General features: G+C 40.2%; 1 protein-coding gene across 1 annotated transcript in view; it reads left to right on the top strand.

The window, feature by feature from the left end:
* Positions 1 to 341: 341 nt before the first annotated feature.
* Positions 342 to 26,869, top strand: part of TGFBR1 (transforming growth factor beta receptor 1) — a 36,653-nt gene continuing 10,125 nt past the window's right edge. The window contains exons 1-6 of the mRNA XM_037379338.1: positions 342 to 471; positions 7,343 to 7,594; positions 7,984 to 8,226; positions 13,910 to 14,140; positions 22,379 to 22,546; positions 23,239 to 23,395. Coding sequence (XP_037235235.1) covers positions 393 to 471; positions 7,343 to 7,594; positions 7,984 to 8,226; positions 13,910 to 14,140; positions 22,379 to 22,546; positions 23,239 to 23,395 — 1,130 coding nt within the window. The 5' untranslated portion in view covers positions 342 to 392. The remainder of the gene's footprint in view (positions 472 to 7,342; positions 7,595 to 7,983; positions 8,227 to 13,909; positions 14,141 to 22,378; positions 22,547 to 23,238; positions 23,396 to 26,869) is intronic.

Genomic DNA, 26,869 nt, shown 5'->3' with positions numbered 1-26,869 from the left:
AGTCCCGTCCCTGTGCGGGAGACGGGCTGCGCGCGCGGGACCAGCGCCCCCCGCCGCCCGAGCTCCTCGGCGGGTCGCGGGGCCGGCCGCTCTCCCGCCGGGACCCCCCCGGCGCCCCCCCACGGCCGGGCCCGCCGCCAATCACGGCGCGGCCCCGCCCCGCGGCCCGCCGGCCGCCTGTTGTTGTTGGGGCTCCCGGCAGCCGCCGGGGGCGGGTGACCAATCGGGCGGCGCCGCCGCCGCGTCAGTTACATTAGCGGCAGGAGCGGGCTGGGGGCGCAGGCAGCGCGCGCTGCTCCGTTTCTCCCTCGGGCGGGGCGGGGGGGGGGGGGGGGCGCGGGGCGGGGGGCTGGCGCGCGCGCGGCCGGGCTCCGCCGTTCCGGCAGCGGACCATGGCGGCGGCGGCCGCTCGGCGGCCCTGGGCCCTGCTGTGCCTGGCGGCGGCCGCGCTGCTCTGCCCCGGAGCGGCCGGTGAGTGCACGCGTGTCCGGGGGAAGGAGCGAGGGGAGGGGAGCGGGTGAGGTGGCGCCTGGGGCGGGGGGAGCGGGGCGGCGGGGGTCCGCGGGTCCCCGTCGGTTCCTTTCAACAACATGGCGGAGGGGCCGGCTGGGGCGGAGTCGCCTTCCTCCCCACACCCCCCCGCCGGCCGGGCCCGGCGGCGCTCGGGGCCGCTCGTCCCTTTGTTGGCCGAGGGCAGCGGCGGGGGCGGGTGCGGGGCCGCCCCCCCCCCCCCCCCCGGCCTCGCCCCCTCAGAGCGGCGGTGGCTCCCGGGGCCCGCCGGCTGCGGCCCTGCCTTTCCTGCGCGGGTGCCCGCGGAGGCGGCGGGGCAGCCTGGGGTGTGTCTGCCGGCCCCGTCGCGCCAGCCCCGCGCCGCCGTGCCCCGCGGCCTGCCCCCGGCGCGGCGGGCAGCGCGGACGCGCCGAGCGGCGGGGGCCGAGCCGGGCGGCGAGTTCCGAGGGCGGCGGGCGCCTCGGTGCCGCGACGGCGGCCCTGAGGGCTGAGGCCGGGGGGTTGCGGCTGCCGGCAGCAGAGCTGTGCGCTGCGCACCGGACCGAGCAGGAGTAGGAGCTTTGGTGGGTACCGCACCACAGAGCGGCTTTCGTCCGCCAGCCGGCCGTGCCCGTGCTGTCCCGTGGGAGAGAGGTGTCGGAGCTGTGCTGTAGCGGAGCTAATGCGTGAAACTGGGGTTCTTAATTCCCGAAAGCAAGGAATGGGTATTTTCCCATTAAAAATAAAAAGAAGCCCGTTTCGTTCTTTAGTTTGTGGTTTGGGCTGTATGTCCTAATGAGGTATACAGGTGTTACAGACACCCTACTCCTAATGGATTTAGGTTTCAGTTTTATCTGTAGTAAGTTAGATCGTGATGACAGACACACAAAATTTGCATTTTATAATTGGCCGGCTTCCTAAATTCTTCTGTAGGTGGATTGTATATTGCTTTGGGTTTTAAAAAGGAAGTAGAGACGCACCAGGGTTTTCATCTTCAGTTACAGACGTAAGATATCCCTCAATCTGGATTTCTACCATGCTGTTCATAATTCAGTCTGAGATGGTACTCGTGCTCTAAAGAAAACATGGCTTAAAAGAAAATGCGACTTGCTATACCAAAGTGCTGTGTTAATTGCTTGTTTTATTGTTGAAGAACATGGAGAATCTTTGATGTGGCAACAGTGAAATAAGCTTAAGTTACCCATTGTGGTTCTTGTGTTCTTGAGAAGGTACAGCAGGCTTTAATAATTCAAAGCTTTTGAATGTGACACATCCTATTTAGGTGTTGAATAAAATTTTACCTTGATTTGAGTTTTGAACTTTTCCTTTTTAATGCCTGCCTGTGATCAATCAACAGTTTTCACTTAATCTCAGTCATGAAATTAAGGTCTAAAAGCTTTATGTGAAAACAAGGCAATAGATTTCTGTACAGAAGCTTAAGGATGGAAGTGGTGGTATGCTACCATTTTGGTGTTTTTTATTGGAATAGGGGGCATTCAGGGTTCCTGATGCTTCACTTGTAGACAGGCCTTGGTGCTGGTAAAGGGGGTTAGTTTATCTGAATGTTGTGGTCTGAGTTTGGACAAAGTACAAGGTATGATATCACTCCTGTTACTTAGTATTCTTATCATGGTTTGACAAAATTCTGATGCTGCTGTTCTGCAATATAATAGTGTTACTGCATGAATTAATTGTCTAGTGATATGGTTTGTATAGTGATTAGGCATGTAATGTATCACAGCAGCTAGTTGAACAGTAGAACAGCCCAAATTTGTAAAGTCAAAGTCTGAACTTGAACTTTTTTTTTTCCTTCCTATAGTCTTCGGTCTTTCCAGAATTCTGGGCGTTAGCACAATTGCTGCTAATCGCAAATAAAGATGGAAATCTGATTTGTATGCTGAAATGAATTTAGAAGTACAAATGGAGATCTTTATTCTTTCTGTTTTCATAGTGTTAGTAAAATTACAGTCTAGGCTTTTAATTTTAACTTTCTTTTGTTTTTCTAAAGCATACTCTTCCGTGAAAGATACATTAAAAATTTGTTTCTGGTATCTTGCTGGAAGAGGCATGAATATATCTGTGAGTAGCTTTATGGATGACATGCAAAAAAAACCCTGATGATGCTAAATGGCACCTGCACTATGGAGAATATAATAATGCTTTTTTGTAGCTGGGATTTTTCCACGAGGCTTTATCAGTACTTGCAAGCTGAGGATAGTGCCGTAATAAAGCATTTATCAGTTTTCTTGGGTGCATCACTTCGGTTGCCAAAACCTGCTGTTTTCAATGGAAGCTTTCCTTAAAGAGATGGATGAAATGCATGTGATAGTTGTCCTGAAAACTTGATATCCAGTGCTGCTACTTTACAACAGTGAACTTAATTAGTGCCTTTGTGAAAGGAATGAGTGAGTGATGGTCATGAAGTATCATGGTTGGGGGGGGGGGGGAAGTACCCATGTCCCAGGTGTTGTAAGACCTAAACATTTTTGCATCTTGAGCCACAAGAATTCAGAGATGAGTCAGGTATATTGTTGAGGGGATTGTCTGAGTAAGAGACTAGGAATCTGACAACATTGTTATGTATTACGCTGCTTTTGCTACTGACAAGTTTTATTGGTTAGGGAAAAAATTACCAGTAACCACTACAGCCTTCTTACTCATCTCCCTAAAATCTGTTACTGTCGTTTGCACATTATAGCCATGCTCCTTTATCCCTTGAAACTCTAAATCTTGTAGAACCAACAGTCCTGATTGTTCTGTTGAAGTTCTACTTCTTTCAAAAGTTGAATTTTCCACAGAAGAGTTACATTGTCACAAGAGAAGGATCTGGAGTTTCTTCTTCAGCATAATGCTGCTCTTGGAGGCCTGAGACTATTTGGTTTTTTGTTTGTGGTTTTTTTGTGTTTTTTTTTTAACAAAGACAATTGTTCATTACTCAAATGAGTTGTGGGTTTGGAGGTTTAGAGTACCTAGTAAGTTTTAACTGCTGTAATACCCTTTGTTAGCATCCTTTGAAAGACAGTATTTCAACATACGACTTCCAACCAAAAATTCTTTGGCTGAAGCTGGTGCTTTATGCTAAACTGTCTGGTTGCAGTAGTTCTGCAGGATGTTAGCAAGTACTATACAGTAATTCATAGTTCTGTGCGATTCTAAAAATAAAGTCTTTGTACAATTTTCTTCAGAAAGACGAGACAAAAAAGACTGTTTCAATAGGTACCTAATGGTACAGACTTCTAGAAGTTAAGTCGATAGGCTATTCTTAATTTTCTATTTGTTTTATATATGGTATTAATATCTGAACTCCTGGGAACCAGTTTATTAAGTTTTGTCAGGCTGTGTAGTTTCAGTGTCTCATTTGCTGCCAGCTTGCTCTACCCTCACTGCGGGCTTTCCAGGCTGCAACACCTGTGGAAGAGAGGCTTTTTAAAGGGAAGACAACTGTCAAACAGAGTCTGAGCCTGAGAAATTACACAAGTAATTGTATTCAACACAAGAGGTTAATCTAATACAGAATCAGATCGGGGTAAAAGTAGCATGCTGTTGATGACTTCTGTGACATGGTGTGTGTCATAATGCACGCATGCACATGCCTTCCCTGCATCATCTCATTGTTTTCTGTTGCAGTAGTCACTCACATAAAGCAGGAATGATTACGTAGAATGGTCATGGCACAGTGAGGAAATGCAGTAGAGAAGGCACTAAACTACTGTGGGGACCCAATTTAATTTGTTTTTGGCTTTGTCAGCAGTTGTCTATATAACCTCCAGTGCATTCATTTAGCTGTCTGTACTTTCATTTCTCAAGCCTCTTATCACTTAGACATGAGTTTTCATTAGTGGGTAGTGGAGCTTCATGCTAGTGGTTCCATCCAAATACTATTTTAATAATTTTTCTTATTAGAAAAAAGTTTTGTGCCATGGAAAACATGGACTAAGACTTTCCTCCTTTTTGAGTTTAGTAGTTTTGAAGGAACTTTTTGTGCTAGTAGTTGTAAAGGGTGCTTTTCAAAGGTATTGAAGTACATCACACTTGAAGGATACAACTGGCTGTGGAAGGCTAGCTTAAATCACAGTTGTCATTCTCCAGTTGCGTGTTGTTATCAACCCATTTCAGAAATGTGTGTGTGTTCATTCAAGGGAACTTGAAGACCTGACTGGTTTCTGTCCTGAGGTTTTCCAAAATTACTGTAATGCTGCTCTGAGAAGAAAATAGACTACCTGGAGAGAAAGCGAAAGTTTGTATCTCCAAGAGGACAACAGTCATAACTTTTCTAAGATCAGTTGTTAGTGAAAACACTTCCTTATAGGAATGAAGTGATTTAACTACAATTGGTCATTGACATCTGATGTTTAATCTACAGCGTGTTCATAGAGTCATAGTCTTTCATCTTTTACATATAGGTGACTGGAGAGTGAGACGTGAGCGAGGTTATTTCTATTCCATTTCCTTTCCTGCTGGTATAGTTTGCTGAAGATGCTGAATTAGTTTTCCCGTTAGTAAAATACAGAAGTTCTACTGTTACGCACTGGAGCTGGAAGGTCTGAAGAACTGTAGGTGGTGAGAGTAGGGAGGAGCCCGAAGCACTTCTGTGTTTTTTCTTTTTTTGAGAGCCCTCACTAGAGGGCAGCAAAGCGCTGTGTTCCTGGGGCGGTGGCGGCGCGGCCGGTCAGGCGTTGTTCTGTGCTTTCAAGGGAGGGGGGAGCCGCCTCCGAAGGAAGCTGAGCTGCGTGTCATGTACTGTGCCTGGGCAAGAGCCTAGAAGATAGTGGCATCAGGTGGGAACAGAAGTATAAAATGTATCAAATTGCATTCCTTGGCAATTCTATAGCAAAAGAAGTGGGAACAAAATGAATGAGGAATATGAGAGACCAAATACTTGAGTCCTAGTGGTATCAGTGTGTCTCTACAACCTCACAAGATGAGGAACGTGGATAAGTGTAACAATGTCAAACCAAACCTCACATTATTTTAAGTAACTTGGCCTCTGTGCAGTGACTCGATGTAAATACATCTTACTGAATATCTGTTGCTTACTCTAGGCATTCGGGTGCATATGCAGTTACGATGAGCCAAGAGTATTACTTAACTAGAAAAAAAACCAACAGATTAACAAGCAGGCCTTTATCTTGTTTGCTTCAAGTTGAAAGAAATAACAATGTGTTAATATTTTTAGGAGATTTTTAATGGGTTAAAAAATAGTTTAAGTGTGAATTGCCAAAGGCACACAACCAGGAAAATAACTGTTAAATTGTTCTTATAGTTAAACCCTGAATAATAAGACTTTCTTTACTTCTTTGATGGGGAGTGTGTGGGAAATTGCATCTTCAAAAAGGGGTGCTTAGAAAGAAGCTTTACCCTACTGTGTGCCAGTTCTCATTTTGTATCCCTTCTAATTACTTTTTTTCAATGATCTTCATACTAAATAACTTTGCAATCCCATTTGTGTTTCTTTCTGCCTTTCTCTGACTGGTCTGTGGGCTGGTGACTCTCTGAAACATGGGTTATCTTTCTGTAGCAGGTCCTAAGAAATTTGTTATATCTTTTCTGTAACAGTAGGCTGTGATTGGCAGTAATTTGTTTTGATTCAAAATCTTGGAGGAAAGGTGTTTTCAGACATAGGAGTACAGCTTGGAGTCAAGACTTTGAGATGGAATACATATTTGAGATCAGATTGCTGTTAAATCCATAATATCCAGTGATAGAGAGGGGTGGAAATCTGAGGCAATTCAGGTGGCTATCTTAAACTCTTAAATTTAAAGTGAAACATCTAATTTCAGATTTTGGGACATCTTTTGCTTCGCCACCTATTAATCCTCATGCCTTTGGTGTAAGAATTTTGTATTTTGTTTATGGCTCAGTTAATTTTTGTGTTTTGTGCATGAATGTTTAAAACTTCAAAATTTGTCTAAATTTACATATTTTAGAACTTGTCAACATGCATACAAAAAGATTATGCTAGCTTTTGCTCTTGATGTGAAAAGTGGAGTTGGAGCATATTGATCTTTATTGTTGCTGCTGCACTGTTTTCTGTCTGGCTTTGCTCCTGTAAATGCAGAAAAGAATGGAGAAAGAAATTTATAGTAGCAGTGTGTCTTCTCCAAGAACTCTTGCAATGTTAAAAATTAAACCTGATCATCTTAGACATGGTTAGTCTGTCATTCCTGCTTCCCTCCCTATGCCCCCTCCTTTACTAGTGCAATTGAAAGCTTTAGTAAACCAGCAACGTGAGTAATGTAAGGCAGTGTTTTCCTGTGGCTTCATAAACAAGTCAACCATATTCTGCTGGTGTGAAAGCTTATGTTCTGAGGCTGCTCAGGATTTGTTTCTTAATGTGGATTAAGCTTTAATATGCCCTTTCCTCACTTCAAAATTGAAGCCATCATTAATATGTAAAGCATTAATCTTGGGTAGCCAGCAGCCTCCTATTTGTTACTTACTAAAGCTATACCCGTTGTTATTGTGAAAAAATTGACATTATTTGTATTCACTTTGAAAATAGCAGAATTGTATGCTATAGAGGATACAGTGTTACGAAGTCTGGATCTTTAGTATTAGGAACTGTCATGGAATGTCTTTACCTAGAGGAGTATGTAGGATTGCAGCCTTTCTCCTAATATATGATTGTATAAGGAGAGAAGACCGGCTTTAAATTTGACTCTTTCATCTGCTCATGCCTTTTTTTTCTAACTAAAAAGCCTTGTAATGTTGTTCTTTAATGTGACAGTTCTGTGTTTATGTAACCAGACAGATTATAGGCCTCCTAGTGTTTTGAACTTTTATTTTAGTCATTCAAGTCTTCTCAACTCAGAACGTGTACCAATACTAACAGTAATGGTTTTTCTTGACACAGCATTACAGTGTTACTGCCATCTATGTACAAAAGACAACTTTACCTGTGTGACAGATGGGCTATGTTTTGCCTCAGTAACACGAACTGCAGACAAAGTAATACGCAACAGTATGTGTATAGCAGAAATCGACCTGATTCCCCGAGACAGGCCATTTGTTTGTGCCCCCTCCTCCAGAGAAGGAGTTGCTACTTCGGCTCATTGCTGTGACAGAGACCACTGCAATAAAATCGAACTTCCAGTTCCAACACCAGGTAAGGGGGTTTGGCATATTTTTATATAATTTTTAAACAGAAAAGTCTGTAAGAATGCAAGTTTCAGTTTTGAAATCGTAAGTGAATTTGAAGACCTAAAGTACACCTTAGATTCTGGAAATAAAATTTCAAAACATTTGGAAAAAGAAATTTAATCTTCTGGATAGGTATGTTAGGGCCGGTTTTGAGACTTATGTACATGTTAAATGGAAACTGAGTATGCACATAGTTGCTTTTGTCCTTTGTAATATTTAAATTGTTGAAAAAGTTACTGGGCAGAAGGTTTAACAAATACATTGAAATAACTCGAAGATCACTGTGAAATATAATAAGCTTAGTTGCATAAAAAGAAATAAAGTTTTACCCTTTTCTTCTATTTTTACTGTCAGGCCCTACTCCAGGAAAACCAGCTTCTAATCTAGGACCTGTGGAACTGGCTGCTGTCATTGCTGGACCTGTCTGCTTTGTCTGCATTTCACTAATGTTGATTCTATATCTTTGTCATAATCGTACTGTAATCCATCATCGTGTGCCAAGTGAAGAAGATCCCTCACTGGATCGCCCCTTTATATCAGAAGGAACTACTCTGAAGGATTTAATTTATGATATGACAACTTCAGGCTCTGGGTCAGGTAATGTCGTGCTTCTAGTAGTAATTACTCTGTGTTTAAGAGCCTTGTAAGGCTTTTTTTTTTATATCGTCAAATCTACTTAAGCTTAAAAGCTACTTCCATGTAGATTCATTCTATATCAGTGAAGATCCAATATATGTAAATAAGTGAAATAAAAGAAACATTGAGTTGCTGCTCCTGTTTCTCATAATTCTGAGAGTATGGTTTGATATGCAGGGAATATCAGTCAGCTGTAGTAAATGTTTTGTTTTCTCTATTAGTAAGGCTCAGTCATTTTACCTTTTTGTCCTGCGCAACATATCTAAATTACCATCTTCTGTGGTTGAGAACTAGTGAAACATTTTTCTTTAGCTTTAAACTGAAAATTCATTTATATCTGTAGCTGTTTGTATATGAAGAATATTCTGAATTCTGAGTTAATGTTCTAGCCAGTTCTCTCATTACAGAAAATGTTTTTTTCTGTTGCAAACAGCTATTTCTGTGTGTATAGAATGGGTGGAGTATGCAGAACATGTCTGAAGAATTTCTGTCCCTTGATTTTGTGAATTCTTGTTTTAACTCTGACTTTAACAGGTGTTGCTCTGGGAAGATGAGGCCGTAGTCTCTCATTGCATAGTCTCTGCTATTGTAATCCTGACATAGTGCTTACAGGATTGTGGCGGTCTGTGTCGCATAAATATGGTTTAATAGAGTTGATGGGGTTGATGTCAGGTACATCGGTGTATAAATTCATCTCCGCTCTATGTTAAGGAGCGAGACATCAGATTGTGTTATGCAATATCTTATCAGCTTTTTACTATGTAAGAAGGCTAAAAAACTTAATACTGAAAATTATTCCTACTACTTGCAAATATACGTGGTGAAACATCCATGCCCTTTCAGAGTATTTTCTGCAAAGAAACACTGGTGTTTAATTGTCAGTTGCTGAATTCTCTTTTGATTTCCTAGAATTGAAAAAATGTAAAACAACAAAACCCAAGAATCTAAGTTGTGCTTCTTTCCCAAGGGCTTTAACTGTTAAAACTCGTTAAGAGTCCATTGCTCTGTCAGGTAAAATTGATGTAGCTTGCTGAACCTGTTTAGAATACAGGTCAAAATAAGTCATCTTCAGTCATACCCTCACTGAAGAAGGTGAGGCTGCATTGAGTGTAGGCAGTTAAATTTCACTTGAGAGAGTTTTTTTGCGTATCCAAGTAAGTTTTGATCATGGTGGGCTAAGTTACTCTGTGGTTAGAACTGGAGCTGTGGTAGTTTGTGTTTATCTCGGCTTTCTCATTTACTTACAGCAATAACTAAAATAGTGGAAGTGGTTAATTTAACTTCCAGTATATTAGGCTTTAACTTGATAAATGCTGACGCTGAACTTACTTTTCCAATTATGTCCTTTCTAGGGGGGGTGTACAGAAGTAAGAGACTTGGTAAACCTATGTGAAAGGTTTACATTTCTTGGAATGTAGGAAGCTACTGAAAAGAAATTCTAATTTTAAAAAAGTTAACCCTTAAAAGAGCAGCTGTATGTTCTATGTGTAACTAGTCATCTGCAATGTAATAGCTGCTGTCACTTCAGTAAACCCAGAAAAGAAAGCCTTTAAAGGTTTCCCTTGAAACTGTGTTTAGTCATACTTTAAGAAAGCAAAACCAAAACCCACCAAAAAAACTACTGTCTGGTTGATGGTTCCCTTCTGACTTCTGTGGATAATCAGAGCGCTTATGATACTTTCTGCATGGCTGCTTTCCCATGCTGCTGCAGAGAAGTCAGACCTATGATAATGTTAATTGAGACTTCATTGTCAGTTGGTTCTTCATTATCCTCTGGCATTCCTGGTGGTCCTTCTGAGCCGTCCTTCATGTTAGAAAACTCTGGAAGTACTCCTTCAAAATAAGCTCTTGAAAAGCAGGGAATCCTGGTTAGAAGAAACTTAGAATCCTTCTTCCAAAGCAAATGGTTAGAAACTACTGACTCTTCCCTTGCCTATTTGGAAATTACACTTTAAGTAAAAGCGGTGTGCTGGGGAATTACTTAGTTTTCAGACCTTCAGGACACTCAAGCTGGTCTACATGCTCCCAGAGTGCCTGACCTACTATAGTATTTGAGTATTGACTGCTGATGGCTGCATCAGGAAGAGCAACAAATACAGATGAATTTTCCATACCCCTAAGGAAAGCTTTCCATTAACTTGTTTTTTTGCTTAAATGACAAAGTCTTGTTCCCTGTAAAAACAAGACTGGATGATTCCTTTAAAGTGATCTTTTAACTTCAGCTGCAGTGAGTTCCATGTTGTTCAGCTCTTTGAGAGAAGTATTAGCTGCCTGTAGTGTTCTGTGCTTCTGTTTTATTATGGTAGTGGGATAAGACGTGCTTCAAGTACTTATACACTACCAACAGTACAGAAAATATTTGCAGTGACTTGTTTCACTCTTGTCTCAAAACTAGTCAATGACTACATAAATTCATGGTGCCCTAGCACTTGAACTGATAATTTTCTTGTCCTGAAATGTGCCTGCAGCAATTGAATGTCATTTAAATGTGCATTTTAATCCAGACTTTGGTGCAGCACATTTAAAATTGAGAAGACTGTACGTTTATGGAATAACCTGGGGGTGGGAAACAGGGTCACTGAAAGGAGAAACATCAGAGCTGCTAGTTAAAGTAGTGCTTAATCCTGTTAGAAACTGAGAAGTATGCAGTTGGGGTGAGAAGCACAGTTGAGGAAGTATTTCGTTTGTAAATGCTCTGCTCTTAAATTCATGCTGACGGACCAAAAAAGCTTGTAGTCAAGTAAAAAGGATTCTACCAGTTTTGTATTGCAGCATTCTCTGAAGAGAAGCATATAAAACTGAGAACTTACCAAAACTCTAAAAAATGAGCTTCCTAATCAGATCAAAAAGGAAGTAGGATTCACTTTCTGCGATGGTGAAGAGTAAGCTGTTATTAATTATTCAGTCTTCTGTTAGTATTGCCATCTTGTTCCATGACTAACAAGACCTGGAACTGCAGGCTTGATGAAAGAAATTGATTAAACATCTAAAATAGATCCTTCTGCTTCAGCTTCTAAGAGAAGGATGTCCAAGTCACTTGGAGCCGAGAACGCTTTTCAGATCGTGATGCAAACTCTCAAATGTCAACTGCAAGTTGTATAGATAGATTCTGTTGCCCAGCTGTTACTTTTACTCTCCAACCCATGAAGGACATTTAGTTGCAAGGAAGTAGGAAGAATTACCTAAAACAAGGGGACAGGCTTTGGTTATTATCGGTAAGTGACTTCAAGCTGGAAGGTGAGTGTTTAGAAATCCAGTGGGTCACAAAAATCAATGTGAAGTTGAGTCAGTTGAAGTGAACACGAGCCTGCTTATCTGTGGTTCATAGAATATCGAAGGGAGTGAGATTTTTAGTTTTGTGGGGTTGGCCTTTTTTATTAATCCTCAAAGGAAGTCTTCTGGGCAGAGACTTAAGAACAAGAACAGTGTTCTGGCAGCTGCTCTTGTTGGCTGCCTTTAGTGCTTTAGAACTTAATTTCCCAGTTATCCAAATTGGGTACAAACTTCTTATGCATTGGATGGTCATTGGCCCAAACTAATTGGGTACAGTTAAGGTAAGAAAAAGAACTCTTTTGTTAAATTCTTAGAAGGCTTGAGGATACTTTGTTGTGATGTACGAAGGTGATGGTGAAGGCCTCAAGTATAAATTGGATGACCATGGCTGAATACAAGATGCCAAATGTTATGAACTGCTGTTGAACCCGACATGGGCTTGAATTTTCTCATCCTCCTGACTAACAAACTGACTGTCATCTATTTTCATGCACAGTTAGAAGAAGCTGTACTCAAAGATCTTGAAGTACAGTTGTGTCCAACATGTATGTCAAAGGCTGATACAGTAGCTGTCTCCAGTGAGTTTCTGCTCAGGCAGTCTGGTTTACAGTGAAACAGTTGCTCAAGTTCCTGGCAATAAAGAACTGTTTCCTTTAAAGCAAAAAGAGGAGACTGCTCCATTGCAACAGAAAGTCTGTAAGGAATTCTTGTGGATGCAGGATAAACGTGGATTCCAATCTTCTGGTTTTGTTTAGCAGCAGTAGTAAGAGAAAGCACAGTTGCAAGAAACGGAAGCAAGTTGAATCTTGTGACTTGTAGAAATAAGTATGGGAGCAAGGTGACTAGATCAGGTAGCAGGGTTTTTATTGTGCTGTGATGTTAATGTGATGATTGGGGCGTTGTAATGTGAAATTGAAGTGCTCCATGACTGGAAAATCAGAGCTTAGTATTTGTTTAGAGGTTAGCTGATATCCTTGGACATCATCTGTGTTTTCTTAAACAACAAGGGGTGTCTATATAAGTCGTACAGCAAGGTGAGGAGTGCATCTGAAAATGTACAAACAGTTTCCTGAAACAGCTGTGGGAAGAAGAAAATATCAGGCATATCACCTGCTTCAAGTATACAAAATCAGCTTGTATTTAACATTTGCTAGTGGATTTTGCAGTAGTATATAAGTGTTAGAGGAAGCTTTCTCTGGCCAACAAAGTCAAATCTTACATTTTCAGGGCTGAGTTTGGTCCTCTGGTTGTTCTAGTCTGGCCTCTTCTGCATTTCAAAAGTCTGTAAAGAATGCGTCAGGCTTCGAAGATGAGCCTTTACAGTTTGGGCACACAGCACAGCTGACCTGAGGACAGCTATTACAGCAAAAACTTTCAACTTTCTCAGTAGGAATTACTGTAGCATCTGAAAACTATTAAATCACTGGTATGGTGTCCATTTTTTACCCTTCCTTTCTACATGTAGGTATGTTGTCAGCAGAAATCATGCAGAAAATTTGTGTAGGTGTAGAAGTCTTGAGTAACTCCTTTAAATGCTACAGTGTTTTAATTTGCACTCCTCAGACTGACACACCACAAGCATGGCAATGCTACTGACCAAATTGGATATCCTTCTAGGGCCACTATTAGCAATGAATGTCTAGAGATGGACAGGAACTAGTTATCAGAGCTATTAGTCGAGACTTATTTTCTATAGCGTAAGGAAATAAAGTGATGTTCTGTCAGCTATTGGAACTTAGGTTATGGAGTAATAATTACCTTGTAAAGCGTACTTGGGCAGGAGTGTGAACTTTTGAAAGTCAGTGTAGCTGATAAGCGTAGTTTAACTTAAAAATGGGTCAGGTCATACGTGGTGATAAGTAAATGAATCGGTATCAAAAGTGCCTTTGAACTGCTTTACTGGGAGAGTTATGGGCAGATCCTTTTCTGAAAAAAAACACCCACCCCAAAAACCAAAAAAACCCCCACACAACACTCTCCTGTAACAAACCACCAACAAACAAAAAAATCCACCTCAGTTTTGGTCCTGATTGCTTCATGGTTTCTTTTTCATTAAAATAACAACTTTGTGGATCAACAACTGTCAAGATTCTGAACTGAAAGGAGGAAGTTTGTGCCTTTCTAACAACTGTAGAGGTGGTTTGTAGTGTAATAACTGAGTACTTGTTTTGCTGGCCTTTAAGGTTGAAGGCAATATCTTGCCTACGTGCTTGTTAGCAGTTCACAACAAGCTGTTTAAATTTTAAGAGTTTATTATTGAGTGCATTCTAAGAGGAGTATCTTAATGGAATATACATCTTTTATTTAGAACTTACTATAAGTGCTTATTTTGTGAGTGATGTTTAAGGTGAATGTTAAATCTGCTTTTTAGGTTTACCTTTGCTTGTGCAAAGAACAATTGCAAGAACTATAGTACTGCAAGAAAGCATTGGTAAGGGTCGCTTTGGAGAAGTCTGGCGAGGGAAGTGGAGAGGAGAAGAAGTCGCTGTGAAGATCTTCTCGTCAAGAGAGGAACGCTCGTGGTTTCGTGAAGCAGAAATCTATCAAACAGTTATGCTACGGCATGAAAACATTCTTGGATTTATAGCTGCAGACAACAAAGGTTAGTGATACTATGAATGCATTTTACTAATTGTGTACACAAACAGAATAGATCAGGGGTCCTCAAACTACAGCCTGCGGGCTGGATACAGCCCCCCAGGCTCCTCAGTCTGGCCCCCGGTATTTACAGAACCCCCCCGCCCCCCCCTGCCAGGGGTTGCGGGGGGAAACCAAGCAGCCACAGACGACTGCCACTTCATCCGTGTGCTGACCCCCTGTTTAAAAAGTTTGAGGACTGCTGGAATAGATGGTAAATAGATGGGAAAGATAAAGTTGTCAGGATCTAATTAAGAGTAGCAAAAAATACTTTTGTTACTGGAGTGTTTCAGAGTTTGGCTAGTGTTCCGTAGGTTTAATGAAGGAAAAAAGTGCATTCTCCTTTTTCTGGAAAGCATGCTTTGATTAAATTCAGAAAAAAATCTCACACATTTAATGAGGTGTAATTTCTACAAACAAGTTATAATAATGGCTAAGGTTGGTATCAAAAAGGAGATGCCTTGTCCTGTCAGCCCACACATGTGCTGGACACCTGTACTCTCTTAATAGTCTGATAAGATAGATGTGTGGAACCAAAAGAGTTCATGTCTAATCCTGTTGTCCTAATACAAAGTAGGAGGTAGACGATTCATTTTTAAGAGTGAGATATGAGAAGTTATTCATTTAGAACTCCAGTTGGAAAATAAATTGGCAAAAGGAGGTTAATGATTTGTTCCTAGTGTTTAAAAAAAACTTGTGCATGTTTGCTGAAGCTCTCATGATAAGCCTGTAAGTATCCATTAAGATGGACAGTCTAGTAATTTTTTCAGCTTGATTTGTTGCAGTTTGTCAGGTGAAAATTTCTTGGGTTTTTCCTGCAGTCCAATTTAAGGCAAAAGAATCTGGCAAAAACACAGAGGTTTTTGATTTCTTATATTAAAGGGAGCTAAAATACTATGTTTTTTCATCCAGTTATTTTAATCTGAAATTAAATGTTTCAGATTTTAGTAATTCAGAAATTACCACAAATGGCTTCTGACTTTTTTGTGAAGAAAGCATTAATAGAAAATTCTGTCCTCTTAGGGAGGAGTCAGGAATCCACACACATCCTGAACTCTTAAAGGGTTCTTGGTTTTGGGAGATTTCTTAAATGGTTTTAGTGTAGTTGAAGTATACATGTAAACAGAGCTTTCTTTAATTATCACAAGATTAACTCCAAGTATCCATATCTATATAAATCTGTAGAATTGGAACAAAACCCAAGAGGTTTTCTGGAATGCTTCCTTTATCCAGGAAAGGGTTTGCTAGCTATAACTAACTTGCGCCTAACAGATGTTTTTGCAACTTGTCAATGTCCAAGAGCTTGCAGATCTATGGTATACCAGGGTTCTTCCTGCAGCTTACTGTTAGAAACTGTCTTACTTTCATGCCTAAAGTTGCATTGGATATTCATAGCACCTGTGAGAGCTTGAGTTTGTTCTCATGGACCTGGTGGAATACCTGGAGTCTGGATTTAAAATTAGTAGACCTGTTGCATTAGACATAAATGAAAATCCATCTCTGCAGAAGCCTTAGGTACTGTGTCTGACTTAAGTGTAAAGGATATATTGCAATATCTTGGCTATAACTTTTTAACAAAATTAACAAGTATACTACTCTCCCATTTTGCCCCAAACCCATTGATAGTTTGTCCCAAAAATACACTTGACTACTGTGCAAAGGAGGTATGAGGAAGGCTTCCTAACCAAACGGGTTACTAAAATTTCCTAATTGTTGGTTCAGGTTCCAGATGCAATAGGATAAAATTCCATTTGACTTGGTCATGTTTATGTTCCTTTTAATATAATCTGATATAAAATTGCTTCTGGTTTCTGTTGTTAATATGCTGTACATAAAGGAAAAAATCCATAGCTGATAGATTATGCCTTTATTTGAGGCTTTAGGGCAAGGCTTTTCTGTTTTCTTGTCAACTAGTTGGCAATTGGTTTATGAAAAATGGGTAAAGATGTGTTTTGAAAATGCTGCTGCTCTTGACTATTTTCTAACACTATTGCTGTCTGAGCAGATGTGGAAAGCTGGGTTACACAAATGCAGAAATCTCTGTACAACCTTCTGCATTCTGTCAGTGAGGAAATACGTACATGGCATGCTCTCTCTGGGTTACGCATTCAGGTCCTGAATATTGAAGGAGGCTGATGCATCAGCTCTTGTTTAGAATACTTCAGGCCACCTGTATCCCATTAAATGGGAAAACACAGAGGGACTGTTATGGAGGTAGTTTTTCCAGCTTAGTAGGTGTGCCATCATGGTACTCTGAAAGGAGCAAGTGTATCACAAGGTGGCTTTAGAGGTCAGTGGCTTAAAAACACCTCTTAATGGTCTTTCATTGTAGATGCTGCTGCTAACTGATAAAGGCTTATTAGATGCCAGGTGCAAGATGAAGTATTAGTTCACAGCAGTAATAGCTGTGAAGGATTTGCATCCATTTCTCTATACAGCAGGCTGTTGAATGCATTTAGGAGTTACTGCAGCCTAGCTGGAATGCACAAACTCATTAGACTATAAGAATCTGACTGTGTGCCTGAGACCTTGCAAAGATTACTACAGAGATATAGCAGTAAAAGGAATTACTTGTGCAATCCCCATTCAGTGCTGGCTGAAAGCTTATCTATGAAGAAATCTTAGGAGTAAGTGTCATGTATCATGAGGACTTGAATTTCCTGACAGGTAGCTTGTGGTGGAAATGTGGGCCAGTGTCATGCTGCAGACTGCTAGTAAAAACATTAATTAGGAGATTCCTCTTAATGCAACTGTGCATTTTCCATGGCTGCAGGAGAACATCTAGCTGGCCACCATACTTCTAAAATTGGGAGAGGGCTTTTGGGTAGAATGGTGCATGTATGGATTAGAAAGTGTTTAGAAGCACAGACAGATCGGCTTAAGTCAGTGGTGTTAGCTCAGATGGTGGAGTCGTAAAGCTTGTGACTGAACTACTGTCTTCACTCATTCTACACTATTTATAGTTATTCCACGTGCCTTAATGGTACATTCTCCTCTACTTCCCCACAGCTCTATGGTGTTCAGGCTACAGGAGCTGGTCCAATCTGTCTGCTTTCTCATCCCAACATTTACTGGGAAATAGGTGTTGCTGTTAAGCCATCTTGCAGGCTGAGAAGCAGTGAATGATTTTAACTGCAGTGGTGTTCTGTCTGGCAAGCACGTTTGTTCTGCGTTGCTTGTTACTTACCCAGGAGTATATGCTACTTTCAAATATGGCTAGGTCAGGAAAATCACTTTCTGGGCCATGTGTTGCCTTGTTTTTGAACCACCTAAACAGATTGGGGGTTGGGTGGAGTTTTTGTTTTGTGTCTTTTCTAACACTTTTCAACTAAGTATCTAGGTATCGGGGACACAATCTGCACTCTTCTACTAGAAGAGCAGTGGCAGCAGCCTCTGTTTACACTATTGCGGGTTTCCCTGGAATAGCTGTCTGTAACCACGACTGTATGTAGTTTGTTACAAGTAAGGGGAAGTGTTGCCCTGTGTACTTTCAGATGATTTTATGCACTAAAATACTTTAGCCTCTCCATTCCTTCCCTTTAATTGAAAGCTGTGCTTCCCTAGGTGAAAGTTTTGTTCAGTCAGACTACCTTACGTGGTAAGTAGATCCCCAAGAATGATATTAAGCAAAATTATATTAAGCAATATGCTGTGGAAAAATGAGCAGAATTCCTTCCTCTTGAGAAAAGTAATATTTGAGCCATTTATTGTTTTTGAAGCTCTGGCTTTAGCCTGAGAAGGAATTTGACTGGAAGATCTTGCTAATCTACACAGCTAAAGTGCTTTTCATCAATTTAATCTGATGACTGTCTCAGCGTGATAGTTGTTTCACTAACAAAATAGCAGCCCTCTTCCAGCCACAGAAATATCTTCCCTGCCATGTCCCTGAACATCTAATTTCTGAGAGTTTTCTAGCTCTCTTGATCTCTTTTCTTTTTCCTCTTTTTTTTTTTTTTTCTTTTTTCTGTTACATTTTCTGCATGCCAAAAAAGGAGGCTAACTTATCCCTGTCTCTACTTGGAAACACTTTACTAGATGATACTGGAGAACATATGCAATTAGGCAGCTTCTGTAATGTCTAGGCAATTCAGCTTAGAACATAAGTCTGCAGTTCAAAACTGTTGTACCAAGCAATCCTGTCGCACATTAAAACGTAGTATTTGGTTTAAAAACAAGCATGTGCAAAGTCCAGATTTTTGTTTTGCTCATACCAATGTGGAAAAAGTATTTTTCAGTGAAGTGAATTCAGTCAATTCAATTTTAATTGAAACTTGATTATACATATTTGATAAAGCAATCATAAATTCCTTCAAGAGGTAGCTTGTCTAAGGTGGATATTGCTTGGACTTCACTAGTGTTTTTCTCAAACTGTAATCAGCCTTCTAACAACAAATCTGAAAGCTTCTTTATTCAGAATTTCAGATTGTTAGAATTGCAAAAGAAAATCCTCTTACTTCCAAGTGATTTTGATGGTCTAAAATACTTTGAGGTTTCTTGCAAACAACTGAAATAATAAGTAATCTCTTATAATAGGTTTCTAGGAACACACCTAAGTTTATGTAATGTTCTTGAAAATTCTGAAATTGCTTGAGATTCTTGATTGTGGTGTGTATCTGAACCAAATTAGGTTACCTTGTCATGGGAGGCTGTGCTACTCTGTATGTAATTACTACTGACTGTAATTACTTTTTCTTACCTGATATAATGCAAATCCTGTGATTGAAAGCTTCATGGCAGATGCTGTTTACTGTACAGCCAAAAATACTCAGGTTCAGGTTTATTACTTGATAATAATAAACTATTGTCAACAGTATAAGCAGACTTAAGTTCATCACAATGTGTTCTGCTTAGATCGCTAAACAAATACATAGCTTGTCAAATACAGAAAGGTAAAGAAAATGTAGTAAGACCTATCTAATAGCTGGACATTATAGTTACTGCTGCATTTTAGCTTATCTGTAATTAATATTACTTGTGTAAGTTTGGATGAACGCTGCCCCTTCTTAAAATCTGGTTGGAGGGCCACAAATATTATTGACAATAGGAAAGAATCATGGCTCCTTTCAAATGGATAGCAAGCCCAGCTTTATATTTTTCTCCTTTGGAAGGAAGGTGAAAACAGACTGACTATTAAGACTTACGGGTAATAAATAGGTTAAAACTGAAGTAGAAGGGTCTGTAATAAGCAGCATAGTCTCTTCTTAGGTGGGTGCGTAGAGTTAAGAGGAGAAAGACTTTATGCAAGGACACTATAATCTTGATTCAAAGCAATGATAATTCTTCAGAAACTTTGACATCTTTAAAATACCTGTTTAAACACAATAGGTCTAGTAGACTACTTAAAATTAGATTACAAATTTCCTTATTGTTGTCTAGTTCAGAAAACTGCTGATATATCCCATTCATAATAAACAGGAGAAGAAATCAAATACAGGTTCAAGCAATGAGTGCGTATAGTGCAATGTAGGGCCATAACTGGTGAAGTAGTAGATTAAAACTCAGAAGAGAATATTCTGAACTGATTAAGTTCATTTTTATTATAAAAAACTTGTGCAGTTTTTTGGAGCTCCCTGAATATATATATGTGATGAGTGTACCCTTTATATGCCTGTGGACGCATACCTGTTTCTAATGTTCTGTACTGCTGGTTCAGTGAAGCTATAATACTGTTGCACTGACTTTTCAGAGACTGCTACTCCCTTTGGAAAAGGTCACATTTAATAGTATGCAGAGTTCTAAGAGTTAAATCTTAGGCAAAGTTGCAAAAGAAGCATCATTCCTAAATATAAAATACCTGAAATAATAATAACAAATCTTTTCCTTTTTTCTTTTAAAAAACAAAGCTTGGGAGCCGCTTCTGTGGGCATGTTATAAGAATCTCCCCACTGCAATAGCAGCTTTCTAGTGGTGTCTTACACTTTAGACCATTGCCTGCTCGTTTAGCCTGTTTAACAGCTTAGCTGAGACTATGCTTTGACTGTAGCAAGGCAGAATTCTTTTTCTATTATGCGAATTCCTGGAATGTGGATTAGACTTCTATCTGCCTACTCTGGAGCATTTGGTGGCAGCTTAATTTTTTTTTTTTTTAGCTTTTTAATGGCATCACTGGCCTCACTAGAAACATCCAAGTAGAAGGGATGCTTGAAAGTCTTGCCACACCTACCCAAGTGTTTATTTAAAGATAAGCACAAGTACTTCTATAAAGGTAGTTTCTGTCAATCAGTACATCAGACATTTTGTGCCTCTTAACTCTTCTGGGCCAAGCCTCCTCTTTGAGGGGCATGGAAGAAGAGGGGAAGGAAATGTGAGGACCTCCTATTTGGAAATTATTGTGGTTTAACCCCGGCCGGCAACCAAGTACCACACAGCTGCTCGCTCACCCCTACTCAGAGGGGTGGAGAGGAGAGTTGGAAAGGGATGTAAAACTTGAGGGTTGAGATAAGAATAATTTAATAATTTAAACAGAATAAAAAGGAAAAAATAATAATAATGATGGTAATAGTTATAATAGAAAAGGTGGGGGAAAAGGATAAAATACAGAGCGAAAGGGAGAAAGGAAAAAGTGATGCACAGCACAACTGCTCACCACCTGCTGACTGATGCCCAGCCAGTCCCCAAGTAACTATCTGCCGACCCCAGCTAACCCCCCCAGTTTATATACCAAGCATGACATCCCATGGTACGGAATACCTCTTTGGCTGGTTCAGGTTGGCTGGCCTGGCTGTGTTCCCTCCCAGTTCCTTGTGCCCCTTCCAGCCCTCTTGCTGGCAAGGCCTGAGAAACTGAGAAGTCCTTGACTTCAGTGTAACCATTACCTAGAACAATTAAAACCATCAGTGCCTTATCAACATTGTCCTCACATCAGAGCCAAAACACAGCACTGTACTAGCTACTAAGAAAATTAACTCCACCCCAGCTGAAGCTAGGACAGAAACTAAAAACATTTTCAGCACGTTTATGATGGGAACTAATTTCTGAATTCTCTCCTTCCTATTCTTCATACGTAGTTCTTGAGTATGTGTTTTGATAATCCTTAGGGGCTACCACAAAATATGGTATCTCTTTGGTTTGTGCTGACTTTTCTCACTTGTTCTTAGGGAACAGTGGCTGTATAATTCAGGATGGAGGTCCAACTGAAGTATTTCATGGGATAACTAGTTTTTTTTAGAGATGAAAGACTCTTCTACAAAAGGAGCTAGCTATAAAAACACTTCTCAAATCTGCCATGAGAGTTGCTTTTATAACAAAAAAAAATTGGAAAACCTGTTTGGCAGAGTTGGGTTTTTCTCTGAGTATTTCTATTTCTTAGGTTAAAAAAACACAATGCTTTCGCCCCCTCTTGATTTGAATTCCTTTAGTCTTTTCTCTGTGACTTGAAGTTTAAAGTATTTAGTGTCCGGTACTTCAATAATGCAAACAATTTAATTCTTACCTGTCATTTGTGTGCCTTGGGATATCTGGAAATGTTATGCCCTGTCTTGTTCTTCATAGTTCAGCGAAAAATCATACAGCAAACTGGTTTTCTCATAATCAGTAGTTTTTCATTCTCTTTACCCTTGTGCCTTCTGGAAACTTTGATTTTTGGCCAGCAACGGTGGGATTTGACTTCTTTTTTTAATGTGTCCAATTTCTCCCTGTAAGCCACTCCAGGAGGAAAAATCCACATCAGCTGCTGTTAACTGTAGAAACTGTCCCAGGCAGAGGCCAAACAGGTTATGGGAAGACTGAAGGAGTTTTGGGGAAAACCTTGAAAGATGTTTGTTGTTGGTTTTTTTTTTTAATGGGTAGTCTGGACAATATCATGCTAGACTGATAGTGGCGGTACATGTTTTGCATCATGCATTCAGCACTGTTGTCATAGTGTTACCTCCCATGCCCAAAGCAGAAAAATTAGGGGAAGGCAGGGCCTGGCTAATACCCTGAATAGTTCACCTCAGTCATAGTGACATCAGCTTTCTATGGTTTGGCTTTTAGTTTAAATAAAAGAGAACTCACTAACCTATTCAGAAGGTCTTGCATGGTAGTCCCAGTCTTTACAGAGACATTAAATTACAGGAATGGAAGTAAAGATTTAAGAGTCTAATTGGCTGAGGTTATCTGTAAAACATAATTTGTGCTTCATAAGCATTGCATAAAAGTGGCATGTATGGTTTGCTTGTCTTTTGTGTGTGTATGTAGTATTCATGCCAGTGTTTTTTTGCAGACAATGGTACGTGGACTCAGCTGTGGTTGGTGTCAGACTATCATGAGCATGGATCACTCTTTGATTACCTGAACAGGTATACAGTAACAGTGGAAGGAATGATAAAGCTAGCTTTGTCCACTGCCAGTGGTCTTGCTCATCTTCACATGGAAATTGTTGGCACACAAGGTAATCTTGCAACTATCCAGCCTGTCATGGGGATAATACTGGATTTTTTTTAAAATTACATATATATAGCTCTTTCTACTATAATTCTCCTCTTAATTAGAATATTCAAACTTCTCAGGGTGTAGTTGCTTTGCAGACAGTTACTTACATGAAGGCAGCTTAACTACCCAAGGTAATCCCTTGTGGAGTTGAGTGAATTGAAAAATGTCTGCCTGGGACTTGTGATAATTTCAGAATGAATAGAACTTCTCCATTTGGAAAGTTTTATACTTTTTTTTTTTTTCTATGGTAAATTCGGGTTTTGTGATGTGATAATCCTTCCCAAAAAAAGACCTATTAAAAGGCAGTAAGTAATGGTGCCTGTAGTATCATCTTAACTTTGATTTGAGACAGCACTATAGGTCTATTTCCAGAGATGCTGGAAACTTTTTTGTGGCAGGTAGTATGTGTATGTAGTAAATACTTGCAGGAAGAGGAAAGGAGCAGTAGTGTGGACTAATACAGTAGACATTTAAGCCAATTTTCTGTATAGTCAGCCAGTCCACAGTGAATGATTTTAGGAGTTACCTTGATGCATGTAACACAGCAGAACTGAAAGGAATTCTGTAACTTCAAACAAAATCTGCACCAGGCTTGGAATAATAGCAATTACCTTTTTAAAGATGTGTTATTTCTGGTTTTTTTCCTTACAGGCAAACCAGCAATAGCCCACAGAGACTTGAAATCAAAAAATATATTGGTAAAAAAGAATGGAACGTGCTGCATTGCAGACCTAGGATTGGCAGTTAGGCATGATTCAGCTACAGACACAATTGATATTGCCCCAAACCACAGAGTGGGAACAAAAAGGTAAAAATCATTGATGTCATGTGTCAGGCAACTTTTTATTATAAAATGCTTTGTTTTTTCTCATGCCACGTAGAAGATCTTTGTGGGTATAAACACAAGCAGCAGGGAAATTAAGAGTTCCTAGGCATTTCCTCGTCAGCTGGTAAATTAGTTAGCTGCTTAAAAAGCATATTGAACCTTAGCATCTATTACTAGCCTGTGTAAAATACTGAAAACTTCCAAAATCTTTTAAGGGGTAAGTATATATTAAAACAATTAGGAACTTTCATTAATGACTATTTTAGAGACTTCACTGCTGTACCTTTATTCTTTTTGCCTTGCATTGCATGGAGATGTTGGTTGCAGCCCAGTCTGGAGTATAAGGCAGGATATTGACAGTGAAAGTAAGAAGGTGGATTCTTTTTCAGTATGTTCTGTCACATAGGCTTTGTACAAGATGCAGTGTCTTGGATGTGGGCTTTCATGGGATCCTATTTTTGAGGAAAATAGGAGAACTTAAAACAGCAGTTATCTATGTCATCTAATGCATAAATAGAATTATCAATGGATGAGTCAGTATACTCACTCTTTTAAAGGCCTACTTCTGAATTTGGAAATACAGGGTTTCTTGTCCTCAAAAGTTCAGAGCTGTTTAACTCTGATAGAAGTGCAGTTAAACTTACTGGCTGTAACTTGTCATTGCTGAACCTTCAGTCAGTAATAACTGGAAGCTGTTCTGAAGAAAAGATTCACTTCCTTTAGCAATCTGCGCAGCTATACAGCATACAGAGATAGCAGCACTAACAGTGAACCATAGCAACAGAGTTGTGTGATGCAGGCAATATCCTGTCCTTTTGATACCTGTAGGCTCAGTGGTATGTCAAACTAAGTTTGTATGCCTGTCAGAAATGTTTGCAAGTCCAGTAGTTCAGCACTGTACATGTTTAACTTCAGAATATGCCCTAGCAGTATTGAGAAGATTCTGTGGTATTGCCAAGTCACCAATCTATACATAAGTATTTATATATATATCTCTTTGGTGAGTGATGCTGGGGGGGGGGGGGAGGAGGTGATTGGGGTTTTACAATGAGCTAGGATGCCCCTTTAGCTGTGTCTTTTCAAAGCTTATTTTAATGGTAGTTATATTGCTGAAATTATGTTGTTCTAAAGCTCTGCTGTGCTAGTCCTTTGCCAACTTTAAAAATACCATACAAATGGTCAGATGAGATTTTTATTTTCTGAACTACTACTAGATTACAAAGTACTGGTCATTATTCCTTCTTAAAGTCTCCAGTAATCATTGGTAGTAAAGCAGCAGACTACTTTAGAATTTGTAGTTGCAAACTTAGTAGTGTGCAGGGCATGTACCACATGATTTAGTGTTTTCTACTCACACACAAAGAAAAAAGATACGCAAATCTGTTAACTTTTAGTCTGTTCTTGGGAGAAAGTATCCTTTCAGCTGTGTCTATAGATCCCACTTAAGATCTCTCTTTGCATAGGCACTGTTAAATTGTTTGTTCATCTGCCTTATGCTTCTTTGCAAGGGTAAAACTATAGTAGCTCTTGCTTGCTGCAGTGGGCAGCAGCAGGACTAAGTCTGTTTCTCACTTTAAAGACAGTCACCTCTACCTCTCTGAAAACTTGTTCATTCTCATAAAATGCTTGGTACCCTCTTCCTCCCTCTTGTACATACTTAGGTCAGTAACTCCGCACCTCTGATTAATTTGTCATAATAAAGTTCAGATCTTACCTATTCAATGGCAATTTTAACTCCCATTGATTGCCACTGCTGGCACCTCTTCTGCACATGGAAGCTCTGTGTGCTAGTTCAGGGAGACTTGACCAAGTTTATATTTTTCTCATGATTGTCTGTTGCAAAAACGTATGTTCTAGGGAGCAAGCAAGACTCGCTCTTGGGTGAGTGATCTAGGTGCCGAGTTGGACTGATGATTCTTCTCTCTGAATGAATCTTTATTTCTTTCCTGTTCAGAGGCTTAGCTTTACCAGAGGGTATGAGCTGTGTGCTTTCACAGCTCAGTCTGCAGCATAAAGCAGGGAATGTGAGCTTTAAACTGAGGAGGAAATAGAATCTCTGTCGCTCCCTGAGGCAGGTAAAAATACCAACAACAAAAAATCCAACTCATTCTCTCGTTCTCCTTTTTTTTTTTTCTTTTTTTACACATGGCCCAACTCTTACTTTTGGTAGTTGAAATAGGCTGTGTTTAAAAAAAATTTGGCTGTGAATTCCACCTTGACATGGGTCTTTTCTGCAGTTTGTTAAACTCTTAAACCCAATGTGAGCAGAATTCTAGCTATGCTTGTAGAGAACCGGCTTGGTGAAGGGAGATGTCACACGCAACATGTTGTATATAGGTCCTGTTTGACACCAAGCTCCCTATAAGTTGTACAGGAAATTTAGGTAACTAATACAGAGCTTTTGGACTAAAAGGGGTGGGGGGAAGAGGTCAGTGGGCACCCAAAGTTTGACAAGGCAAGGCTCAATATAATTTGTAAACTTCTTTGTAGATTTATCCTCTCATTCTTGGAGGGTGCTGAGCTGCAGGCCTTGTTCAGAAGGTCAAAGTTAATCTATGTAGAGTAGTTCTTTCCAGAACCTAAAATACTGTTCCTGTTGAGGAGTGCATTTCCGATATGCATCTCCTTGTCACTTTACATGTTTCTCTTCCTTTTGTCTGATCGCCGTGAAGTGGCTAATCTGCTAATTACATTAGATGACCTACTTGCCTTTCGCCTCTCTTGTTCCAGCAATAATCTCTCAGACTTTTTGAGCAGTTAGTCACCATTCTGTGTTATGGAAGCCAAAGCCCATCTAAATGCATTGATGGAAGATCATGGTAAGAGGTCAATTTGCCAATAAATTCAGTGGAAGTCACGTTGCAGGGGGTGGATCTTTTGAGGTTATGAATTCAGCTCAGCTCCATTACCACGTTCAGGCCTCTTATGGTCTTTCCTGTTAAAATCCTTGTCTCAGTTTCTGTAAATCATCCTGAGGACAGTCTCCTTTACTGCTTGTGTGATTCTGCCTGATAGTCTTGCAGTGGTTGGGGGTTTCGGTTTGGTGTTTCTCCAGCTCCATCACTCTTCTCATCCCCATGTGATCTTAAGATAGATAAAATATTCTTTCTTCTACACCTAAAGCTGATCACCATACTGTCAAGTACATGAAGTAGCATAAGATTATCCAATAATGCAAAATCCTTGGATAGCATTAAAACACTACCACAATCTTGCGTCCTTTATTTAAAAAGCTTTTGATAGGACATGGCCCAGAATAATTTGAACCTTATCGATATCAAAGACTGTGATATGTAAATTTCAGACTCCGCTTCTGTTCAATGAATACTGTCAAAGTAAACCTTATGTTCCTCTTCAGACAGTTGTCCTCTGCTTGTGCTGTGCTTATTACTTGTGGAGAATTTATATGCCTGCACAGTGCTTAGGAGAACTCCCATGTCAGCAACTCTTGTTGAA

The sequence above is a fragment of the Falco rusticolus genome, chromosome 3 (genome assembly GCF_015220075.1).
Source record: "Falco rusticolus isolate bFalRus1 chromosome 3, bFalRus1.pri, whole genome shotgun sequence".
NCBI lineage: Eukaryota > Metazoa > Chordata > Aves > Falconiformes > Falconidae > Falco > Falco rusticolus.
This window is presented reverse-complemented; position numbering and strand designations above follow the sequence as displayed.